Genomic DNA, 12,249 nt, shown 5'->3' with positions numbered 1-12,249 from the left:
AAACTTAAAGGAAGTCTGTGGCCCATCTCCCTCAGCTAAAGGCATGTGCTAGGTCTCCTGGAGCTGGAAAGTGAGCCTGGCAATGGGAGCCTCAGCTTTCAACCTGAAAGATCTGGCAGAGAAGATGGAAACAGAATTTCAGGAAACAACTTGCCATTCAGCCTTGAACTGACCCTGGAAGCAAAGGGAGCTGCTAGGGAGAAGCTGCAGGGACAGAGGCTCTAGTGAAGGAAGAGATCTAAAAGGGTTAGAGAAGCTAAAACACAAACAAACAAACAAGTAAACAACCCAGATATATTCAGGAGACAGGGATATTCTTCTCATCACTGTCTACTTCATCCTGCATTGATGGTTCTGACCATGGGGGATTAGACAAAGTAATGCTTTGTTTTGTTTTTGAGGCAGGATCTCATGTAGCCGAGGTGGACCTCAAACTTATTATTTAGTTGAACTTCTGATTCTTCTGTATCTATCAGCTGAGTCACCATACCTGGTTAATGCAGTGCTAGGAATGGAACCTGGGGCTTTTGTGTATGCTAGGCAAGCACTTCACCGACTGAGCCACATGCCCAGATACTATGGTGCCTTTATTTCTCTTCTCCTTTTCCTTTTTCTCCTCCTTGTCTCCGTGCTGGAACTTAGGGACTTGTCCATGCTCGACAAACACTCTCCCACTGAACTACATTCCTGTCTTACCATCAGCACTTCTACAAACTAGCCTTGGGACCTTGAACAAGTTACTTGGCTTTGCTGGATCTGTGGCCTTGCCCATTCAGTGAGAAAATGGAGACTCTCTGAGGTCTTTCCCACCCCTTAAAATTTATTTTAATTGTTTGAATGCAGAGCACAAGCCCCAGGAAAGGTAGAGGTGGTGAATGACAAGCCTAATTAGCCACAAATCTTATAGTGGGGCTGTTTTCCTCCTGAGCTGTTGGGACCTGTCGACTGTGTAGGAGGACAGACATGAGTTTCTTCATTAAATCTTACTCTTTCTTCAAGTCCTTGCAAATATAACTATGATGACTGTTTTTTCATGAAAAAAAGAAAAACCTTGGCAGAAAATCTTCTGAGAGTTTTCTCTAGGTCATATAGTCACATATGTCACATGTAACCAGCAAAAATCAAGAACAGTCAATCTAGTGACATTTTTGCTCTTCAACATTGTACTTTTCATTGTGTTATTTTTTGTTTGTTTGTTTTTTCAAGACAGGATTTCTTTGTGTAACAGCCATAGCTGTCCTAGAGCTAGCCCTGCAGACCAAGCTGGCCTCGAACTCACAGAGATCTACCTGCCTTCATTTCATTGTGTTATATCACTTACTCTGAAATGCTTTAAGAAAGAATCCAGATTGTCAGATACAGCCAGAAGTTTGAAGGAGGAACTATGTGAAAGAAATCACTGTGATGTAAGATTCTGGGTCTTGATGACCAAGGATCTGCCTTTTAGAAGACTGGTTGTCATCTGTAGGGTACATCAAGACATTTTCTCCATTGCCATTGGAACCAACCCAGAGGGTCTTTGTTGAGGAAAGGGAATATGTTTTCACATAGGAAAATGAAAGGCTCACAGCTGCAATGGAGGACTACACTGGAATGTATTTCTCCACAGTTGGAGACATCTGATATCCCTAAGTTGGACAGCAAGTGTGATGGGGAATATTAGCATCAAATCTAGAAGGCACAAAGTGTGTCCATCTTCATCTTTCAGCACACAGTTCAAATTGCCTTCCTGGGGGAGGGTTCCCTGACTTCCCCAGGGGAGATCAACTACTTCCTCTCATCTTCCTCAACCTCACTTTTGTACCTCCAGTCAAGACACTGCTGGAATTCTCAGATGGTTCCTCTTTAGAAATCATCAAGTTTGTGAGTCCTTTTCTTCCATTTCTCCACTTCCCATGCCATCAAGCAATGACTGTTTAATACACACGTGAACAAACAAAATTCTTGCTCCTTCACCTTCCTTTGTTCCTTCGCTCCTTCATTCCTATCTTCCCTCCCCTCCCTTTCCCTCTTTTCCCCTCCCCTCCCCTCTCTTCCCCTCCCCTCCCCTTCCTTCCTTCCTTCCTTCTTTCCTTCCTTCCTTCCTTCCTTCCTTTCCTCTTTCCTGACAAGGTCTGACTATGTAGCCCCAGCTAAACTAGTACTTGTTATAGAGCCTAGCCTGGCCTTGAACTTGTGACAATCATCATCAGCTCCCAAATGCTAGGATTGTAGGAGTGTACACTCATGCTTAGGTGTAAAAAAGAGTTAAGTTTTATGCTTGATCAAATCAAATGTGGGTAAGAGACTTTCACTGGTAAAATATTTTGTCTATTTAAGACTTCACTCTTGTAGTGTCTTCTAATGGTGATGATGGCTACATATAACATAATTGTTATATGTCAAGTGCTATGCTAAGGATTCCAAAGATTATTGTAATGAAAGGGGTTTCAGGTCCATTTACTGCTGAAGAAACTGAGGCTCTTTTCAAAAATGACTTACTCTAGGTAATAGAAAATGAGTAACAGGGATACATTTGAGTTTTGTTTATCTAGTCCAACAGTCCCAGCTTTCTATCCCCATATATACATATGAATATATGCTTTAACATGTGTATAACTCTGTGTGTATGAATGTAAGTGTATGTGTGTAATGCTGTTAAAGCTTTATTTGTGATGGGAAGGGACCCCCTGGCTGTCTGATTGGAAGGCATCGCTTCTCAGAATACTGTTTTAAATGCATAAATTAAAATCCCAAAGAAACCCATTATTATTCAAATTCCATAAACACATAAATTCAGAGCTGTGATTTGTTAAAATATGAGCCATTTAAAATATTATTTGTAAATATTTGTGACTATCATCACTATCTTTTCAGAGCAAGTGTGAATATAAATGGTGTGTCCAAATTCAACCTAGCTAAATAATTACTGATATCCATTGGTATATAAGGCCCTGGGCTCATAAACTTCCAGGGCCTTTTCTTTCATTCCTAATAGAAGGAAGTTCTTTCTTCCAGTGAGAGGGTAGAAAAGTAAAGATGCAATAGTTTTGCTCATTAGGTTGCCTGCTAACCTCAGTTGTAGCCACAGATTTCTCATTAAAATGATTGAAGAATATAGTTAGATGGTAGAAAGCTTGTCTAGGAAGCTCAGAGTTCTGGATATGATCCCTAGTACTAAAAAATAAAAGTAAAATGATTTGGCCCAGAATAGTGGCACACATCTGAAATGCTGGAACATAGAAGGCTGAGGCAGGAAAATTGGAGTCAAGAACAGCCTCAGCTACACAGTGAGTCCCCATTTCATCAAGAAAAGGAAAAGTACCCTTGCCTTTATCTACCAGCAAGATTTCAAAAGGATCTCCCTTACATAATTCCCTATTTTCTATCCCTCTCATGAGAGCCAAGTACTCTTAAGTAGGAATCTAGATGGTCCCATAGCCAGCTGAGGTGGAGAACATAGGAGTGCCTTGGTAGGTTGGTGGCTGTCCTCCAATATGGGGACAAAGCTGGGATCTTCTTTCCTTCTACTCCTGTAGCCAGCAGATTACTTGGGTCAGTCACCTTGATGGTTAGCCTCATGAATCAGTAGCTAGAAATGCTACTTAGTCATGTGGCCCAAATAGATGTCTTCTTAAGGACAGGTTTCTTATAGGGCATTACTCAGCCCTATAAGATATAAATATAAATATTTGCACAGGAAGAAATAATACTAGCATTACTTAGCCAATAGCTCCTTTCCTGTTCTTTTATCCTTTGGTATCCCTGAAATCAACAAAACAAAACAAAGCAAAAAACAAAACAAAACAAAACAAAACAAAAAAACCCTCAAAGCAGTCTTAGACAGACAACTAGTCTACCTCTCTATCAGCATGAAGGCTAAAGCTAGGTACCAAATGTGACCAGTGAACTCCTTTTTAACCCTGTTTCTGATGGTTGCTTTCCTAAGAGACCTGCTTATATAAAACATGGTCAGAGAATTGCCACATTCCACTGTTACAGTGAGGTAGCATATCAGGTGTTTCTCTAAAGGTATGCAGCCCTGGGAGATATGAGGTTGCCCAGAAAAAGAGGATTAGGGTGTTTGTGTGTGTGTGTAAGGCAAGAGGTCACAGAATACATAGAAGCTAGAACATTGACATTGTTGGGCCTTTCTTTTACCAAATGAAAAACAAACTCCACCAGATTCAAGTCAGCATTGTAGGAATCTCACAGCTTTTGTATTCATTGTATGGTATGACAAGATAGTGGATAGAACCCAGTAAATGTTAGATAAATATTTTCACAAGAAGAAATAAGTGGATCTCACTCTGTTTAATAAGTAAGATATCTAAGGGTAAGTGCCTGTGAAAGATCACAGGGTGAGGTTGGGCAAGGTGAAGGCTGTGGTGAAAGGTTAGCAATGAGAGATCAAAGATGAACTGCTGCTATTCCCATGCTTTTGCATATGGTGTGGCCTGAACATATTTATGGCTGGATCAAGTTTAGCTACAAAGGAAAGGTCCTGCAATCTGATATCTTAGAAGGCACCACTTGTGATGTAGGCAAACTGAACTTGCTCTTCCAACATTCCAGTGCTTAATGACCTATGAAATTTTTGTTTTGTGCTGATGAGAGGGAATGCCAATAACAGCAAGGGAACATGTTTTTTGCTTACTTACCTCATTAAAGCATCTTTCAAATGTAGAACTACTATTTACCTGTGTTCTAAAATGAGAGATTAGAGGTTCAGCAAGGATAAGTAACTTGGCAAAAATTGTGGACCTGGTAAATAACAGAATTAGGTCTTATCTCTAGATCACTATGGTTGCAATATTTGCATCTCCCCCTCACCCTATGCGTGCATCATGCATATGTATATGTATGTGCACATATATAGAGAGGCAAGAGGTAAATATTAAGTGTTTTCTTTAATCACTCTCCACCATGTTTTATGAGACAAGAACTCTCATTGGGCTTAAGGGCTCACCAAGTAGTCTGGGCTGGGTGGTCAATAATTCCCAGAGATTCTTTTGTCTGTGCCTAGGACAGTTCTAGGATTACAACAGGAGAGATTACCATTCAAGTCTGCTCAGCTCCTTGGCACAATGATTCATTTGCATTTGTCTTGATAGATAGTTGTTACACAGGATCAAATGTTTTAAAATAATGGAGAAAAAATTCAATCCATGGACAAACTACATGGATTTTCAAATGCCACCTGGGGCTGGGCATCCATAATATTTTTCCTTCAAAATAGTGAGTGGATAAATAGAACTTTTAAATTTTTCCCCTTTAGTACTATTACTCCTTTTAAAGCATGTCTGTGTGGGAGGCTGGGCTGTGGTTTTCTTGTCCTGATTCACATATTACTGGGCAAAACATGAGTCAAACTGACCAAACATGTGAGATGTACATTCCCCAGGGAAGCTTATCCTCATACTAATAGAGCCTGGAATCTTTGAGTCCAGCATCTCCAGGATTTATTTTAACACTCAGGATAATAGGGTAATAATGTGATTTCTTGAATGACTCCCATACAAGATTTTTGATGGTAAGATATCATTAGCCTTCTAGAACATAATGAAGAATATAGAAAGTTTATGTTGTATCCCTGTAAATGGCTTTGACTTTATGAGGATGACAATATACTCTTGGTGGTGCTCACATATATCACAGGAGAACAGATGCTTGGTGACATTGGGTAGATGCTGGCATGTTGTCCCTCAGACTAACACTGAGTTTCGTGATTTGAATGAACTTTATCTATGTGTGAAACTTACAGTGATAGTCACCCTCTTTCTTTGGATAGACGAGCTTAGGCTTTGTGGTGTGAAAGACCTAGTTATAATTTCTAAGCCTGTTCATGTTGGGCAAGCCATTTAAACTTTTAGTCTAAATTTACTTGTATGTGGAAAGGACACTGCTGTATTCACTTGGTGGTTCTAATTGCAATGGTGTCAGAGCACATGTCAGGCATCCTGAGCATCCTGGAGGGGAGTCTACCCTTCCCCTCATTTGCTTTTCTCCAAACTTGTCTGTCTTAACAGAGAACAGACAAGTCTGCTGAGAGGAAGGAATCCAAACAGTTGATAACAGTAATACCAAACAGTCTTTTGGGGGAAAAAAAAGCGAACAGGTTCATTTCTCATAGAAAAAAAGCTGTCTCTAGCTACAGAGTTGATGTGAGAATTTTGTACTTTGTGATTGCCTTGTCATTTTTGATTTTGTAAAAGCTATGATCCAGGCTGATAAAGTGGCTCAGAAGGTAAAGGTACTTGCCATTAAGCCAGGTGTTCTGAGTCTGATAACCAGAACCTACAAAGAACAGAGAAACAACTTCTGAAAGTTGTCCTCTGATAGGCGCACCATGGCATAATACACACACACACACACACACACACACACACACACACACACACACACCAAATAAGTAAATAAATGTAATACAAAGTAAAAAATGTCTGCCTGAAGTATCTAAACATAGATAACAAATATGTATCAAGTATTAAAAAGAATCTAAGTGTCCACAGGCTCCTACTTAACCTTTAACTCCTAGAGAAATTCCACAGATGGTGTTTCCTAAAGCTCCAAGAAATTTACACTGTTGACATACATTACAGCAAGAATGTTCAGGACACCAAACAAATGTCCCCAGTGCAGTCAAGGAAGCCCCCTGATCTTGAAGGAATCTTATAGAAGTGGCTTTTGACCCTACACCTGTCAAGGCTGTGGCAGCTGCTGACCAGATCCTCTTCCTGTAATATAATGGGAGTAGAGGAATAGTTTCAAAGAAAAGCAGCAAAGAGCAGCAGTTGTCTCTTCTCCTGGGATGTTTTAGAAGGCCACTGGACAAATTGGCTTTCCTGAAGATGGGGTGTTAGGTAGGCCTATTTTGCCATAATCACTTGTTGTTTAGGAGAGCGTCTAACATAAAAGGCACCAGAATGAAGGTAGAAGGAAATTGGATTTTATCCATCTTCTGCTACTTCTTAGGAAAATTACCTGTATGTACATAGCCCTCTTGTGAGTAAATGCCAGGAATAACAATAATGATTATTTGTTAATTAGTTCATTGATTTTGTAGTGCTTGGGATAGTATCCAGGGTCTCAAGTGTGCTAGACACATGCTTTACCTCTGAGGTGCATCCCAAGCCCATCTCATGCCTATATTAACTGCAGTGACTCAACAACCTGCTTGAAAAATGGATGTTGAAATGGTGTTGGGTAAGTGGTGTTGAGATAAGAGCACCCCAGGCCTGCCATGAATCAGGGCAAATCTCTGCTTTATTATACATAGGTTGATTTGAATGTGTGAATAAAAAAGAGAAGGTGATTCTCCTGCCTGCACCCAGTCCTGTGCCTCTTCTGGAACCCACTGCCATCTCCTGAAAGTGCCAAGAGTACAGGCAATAAAGAGACACACAGGTGCTGGATGGTCTGGCTTTCTTCTCTGCTCAGTTCAGTTTGTTCTTGCCCTGCCTCACAATCCTGAGGTTCACTACTAGAACATCCCATTCCCACCAGGCATGCGGCTGATACATGCTGCAGGGTACCTGTGATTTCCTCCCTGAGCCTTTTCAGACACACCTGCATGTCAGAATGAGTGTCTGCCATCTGCGGAGTAAAGCTTCTCTAAAAAAGACTTGAGAGAGGCAAAATGACTCAGCCAGTGAAAGTATTTACCCTACCAGCTTCACCACCTGAGTTTGATCCTTTGAACTCACAGTGGAAGGGAAGAACTGACTCCTGAGGGTTGTCCTCTAACCTTTACACACACACACACACACACACACACACACACACACACACACACACACACACACACAAAATAAGAACAATTTTGGGTAATCTTTCCCTTTCAGCTCTTTTTGGGGACAAGTTGCTTTCTTTATACACCTTTGGGCATGCCTCCAATGTGCTGGCTGTTAAGGTCTTTAAGTGACAGCTTAATATGTTTTTATGACTGAGGGAGCCAATGACGATTCTTGAGGAGTCCTGTTTATGTTGGACTGGCCTGCCCAAGCCATGTGCCAGAAATTTTGCACACAGCAGGAATTAGAGGTGAAAACAGGAAGGGCTTTGGACATAGCCAAGGACTAACCTGGAGTGCAGGAAAGCCAGGAAACATGTAATGTGGAGACATGCAGAAAAAGACATCTAGTTGAACCTGGACATAAACTTGGACATCCCATCTCATATTGCTTCTTGGGTGTTGTGTTGAGGAGTGAAAAACAGAGCCTTCTAGAGCCAGGACATTGGCATATACAGCAAAGTGAGCACATCTTAAATCTCTGTCCTGATATAGTCCATTTGAAATCTCTACAAGTGTCTTCTGGCCACCAGGGGATCTTCCAGAGCCTACCAGGCTTCTAAGCATCTTTTCAGCAACCTCTGGTCAGTAGCTTGACTCCGTGGAGCCTCAGTTTCCATATCTAAAAGGTGATAAAGAGCTCCAAGTGCCCACCCCCTACCAGGCCCTCAACTCTGTATCTCTGGTGTGAACTGCTCACTGACTGGACATCTAACTTCAGAAGGAGGGGCTTGATTCTACATAAACATACTTTCTATGTATTGAGTAAGAATGAAAGCTAGATTATTGATCTTTGCCTCAGCTTATCCAGGGGTGTGAAGCACAACTGGCTTAGGTATAGATGAATACAAGTTGGTTATTATTTTCCTGTGACAGCAAAAATTAAAGCATGTACTTTTTGTATCCACATACTATCAAAGTGTAAATTACCACCAAGCTTCCTAATGGCTGATTTTGTGTGCCTCTGTGTGTATGTGTGCCTCTGTGTGTGTATGTAGGCATGCATGTATACAGTATGCATACATGTTCACATGTATGCAGATGTGTGTGTGTGTGTGTGTGTGTGTGTGTGTGTGTGTAAGTGCCTGTGATGGCCTAAGGTCTATTTTTTCTCTAGAGCCATCCACTTTGTGTTTTTGATACAGGGTGTCTCACTGGAACTTGGAACTTGTCAAGTAGGCTAGACTGGGTGACCAGAAAGTCCCTGGGACCTGTCTGTCTCTATCTTCCCAGTTCTGAGATTACAAATATGTGCCATGCCTATGTATGTGGGTGCTAAAGGTTAAACTCAGGTCCTTATGATTGTGTGGCAGACACTTTACCAAATTAACTATCTTCCCAGTCCCACCAGTGGGTGATTTTCACTGGGTGCTTGGATGCTGAGTCTTTAATATACATCACCTTACTAGTTCTCAGTCACTGTGAGAAGTCAATGGCATTACCTCTAGGACACTAATACAGAAGTTAATTACCTTGCTCTAGTGCACAACGAGTAAGTGATGGAGCTGGGATTTGAACTCAGATCTGATACCAAAGCCTGTAGCAGTAAGCAGCATTCTTAATAAGTACCAGAAGAACAAATTTATACTAGTGATTGGTTCCACCTAGAGACAGACATTTGGCCATCTAAGCTCATTTTTTGCCAAGGAATGTTGGCAATTTCAGCATGCCCAGGGACCTGCCTGTATTGGGGAATATCTCCTTTCCCAAGAGAAAAGCAAATAGTGGCTCAAGAGCCAGTGGCTTGGGACTGTTCCCCAGCGTCTGCCCCTGTGGACGAGAGTATGCATCCCACAGCTAGAGAGGCCGACAGCCTGTCTGGGCTCAGTCACATGACCTCCAAGGCCACTCCAGTTTGGGATTTATATTTTGTCTTGAAGCCTTTTTTTTTTTTTTTTTTTTTTATGACTTCCCAGTTGCTGGGGATTCCCACCCCTCCCAGTTCTTGGGAGACAGGGCAATGGGGACACTGCACGCCATGTTAAGCCCTTTCACATTTTGTAAATAAGTCCTTTGCAACTCCAAGTCTGAAATTGGTTTTCAGAATGTCTAAGTGTGATTATGCTTTCCAAAGCCAAATGTTATAACCCCCACCCACAGATGCAGATATTAAAGTAAATATGCAATAAACTCTTTTCGGCTTTCTGTTGATAGCATACGGTGTTTAGCCACTGCTTCACCATTCAGCACCACCTTCTTACAGGTTCCCTTCCCTCCCCTCGAGGCTGAAGACATTGGCTAATCCACCCGTGGTGATCTTCTCCAATGGTTGAAATTCCAAGAGGTAAAAAAATACCAGCCCTTTCATCTCTACCCACTTCATTCTTTCTCTAAGCCTGTAATTGGATCTACATGGAAAATAGAACCTTTGCAGGCCAAGGAAGTTGGCACTGGATGATGACATGAAGAGGAACATGTTCCATCTCTAATCCAGAGAATCACACTCTCCTATGCAAGGGACAATAAAAGCAAGGCTTTTCCCAGTCATGTCCTGGGCTTTTGATGAAGGGAGGGAGTGTCTTTATAGACATCGTCTCACATTCTACAATGTCAACCAGCTTGTAGAAACAATTCCCAAATCATTTTGACCTCTCTGTAGACAATGGAATGCTGTCACCATCCCTGAATTCTGGTACTTTGACCAAATTTGGGGCAGCAATCCAAACATACCATCCCACAGTGCTACAAGTAGAAAGTAATCCCACAAGCACCCTAAGCAGCCACCATGGGCTTAGCTGTCATATATTCTGCACTTTGGTTGTTGTTTTTTGAGTCTCACTGTGGGCATGTGATGAAGATGCTAGATTGGAACAGAGATGAGAAAGAATGAGGCCTGTCCTCAAACCCTGGGGAAAACTAACTCAGTGTAGTAAGAGAGAAGCCCAAATACAGCTTGAAACCAGCAGGTATCTCCCTCTCCCTCACTCAGGTCAGTGTTCTGTGAATTCTGGAAGAGGGGTGACACTTGATTCTGCAAATAGTCTGGTGAATGCATCAGGGAGATGCTTGGATTAAGTCTGCTTTGATGCCATGTGCAGAAGGAGTCACTAGGCTCAAGAGTGGGAGGGTGAGAGGTCTGGGGCTTCCTCTCTCCCCTCTCTTCTTCCTGTCCTCTTCTCGAGTCCTCTTTTTCTTTCTTTTGCCTCTGTACCTCCCACAGAATGTCAGCAAAGGACTACTTTGTCCTGCAAGATGAAATACCCTGAGAGAGACACTCAATAATTATTGCTTGGTGAGATTAAGCTATACTATCAACATTGCTATTAACACTGTTGGGTGTCTCTCCTCTCTATATTATAAATAGGAAAAGTGACACTTGGTCACAATTGCACAGCTAAAATGTGCCAGACCCAGGGCCAGGGTTTGAGCACCTTTGCCCCCTGGGGACACCTTTCTGTGACCCTGCACCTCCTATTTTTCCATGCAGAAAGCATAGGTTTGTCACTGCAGCCTTCCTGTCCCCCATGCCATCTTATAGTTCAGCCCACAGACTTCAGGGTGCCTCAGGTAAGCAGGCAGCCAGCTTGGAGCTATAGGCACAGCTGCTGGCCCCTCCTGCAGCAATTTACCCGTGACCTTCTGGGCTCCCAGCCAGTCCTTCTTGAAAGAGAAACGTGCAGACCCTGGGGACAGAAATTAGTTCCCCTGTACTAGAATGGCTACCACTGCCAATAGCACCAAAAGAAACTGTTCTCTGTGCTGGGGAAACCACAGGACTCTGGGAGGGTAGCAAAGGGGGAGGGTTTGTATCAGGGACGCTCACCCTTCACTGAAGCAGAATGAGGGAGGCAGAGAAAGGGAGGGGACAGGGAGGAGAAAGCCAGGGCATTTCCCCTGATCACGAACAAGTGCCCATCCCTTCCTCCTAAATTCACCTTTAATTCACTTTAATTCACCTTTAACAGCATCAATAAAGGACTAAGACTCAGTGTAAATACTTTTCTTAACAATGGCTTAAAGAATGGATTTGAGGAATGCGGCCTGTCAACTCAAGTGTCACCACCTAATTCTGTTTTCTGTGCATCCTGTGGATTTAATGCATCCCTTAGAGTGTCTCTAGGTACTTGGTGCTTCTGAGTTAAGAGGAATGGGAGGATACGCCAATACAGAGAGATCTCGGCTCACCTTCTGTACTCTGGGGTTGAGATCCTTTGCCACCTTCGCCATCCTGGGGATGCAGAAACAGCTCCTGGCTTCTCAGGTTGGGGCAGTAGGGTGCCCAGAAGGGACAGAGCGGCTGATGGGCCAAGTTCAGGTTTGCGCGCTCAGCCAGCAGCTCTGGGCTCAGCACAGAGCCGCCGTCCGCTTTAATTGGAGAGCAGGGCTCCCTCTAAAACGTCGCCAGCCAATGCGCGTGGGCGCTCACTCGGGCCAGCCTATTAGAGCAGAAGGCTGCTCCCCTCCCTCAGGGTGGCCTCCTCAGGGAGGCTGAGAAGGCGGCTAAGCTTTACCCTGACGTCAGTGCAGCCGGCTGCCAC

The 12,249-nt window shown here is 42.9% G+C and overlaps 1 protein-coding gene across 1 annotated transcript in view; it reads right to left on the bottom strand.

Moving 5' to 3' along the window:
* The window catches only part of Lmcd1 (LIM and cysteine rich domains 1), a 63,189-nt gene extending 51,189 nt beyond the window's left edge, over positions 1-12,000 (bottom strand). Inside the window, exon 1 of the mRNA XM_051203587.1 lies at positions 11,897-12,000. Coding sequence (XP_051059544.1) covers positions 11,897-11,938 — 42 coding nt within the window. The 5' untranslated portion in view covers positions 11,939-12,000. The remainder of the gene's footprint in view (positions 1-11,896) is intronic.
* Between the last annotated feature and the right edge of the window lie 249 nt (positions 12,001-12,249).

Source organism: Phodopus roborovskii, unplaced genomic scaffold (assembly GCF_943737965.1).
Source record: "Phodopus roborovskii unplaced genomic scaffold, PHOROB, whole genome shotgun sequence".
NCBI classification, from domain to species: domain Eukaryota; kingdom Metazoa; phylum Chordata; class Mammalia; order Rodentia; family Cricetidae; genus Phodopus; species Phodopus roborovskii.
Note: the sequence above shows the minus strand (reverse complement) of the source record. Positions and strands in the feature narration are given on the sequence as shown.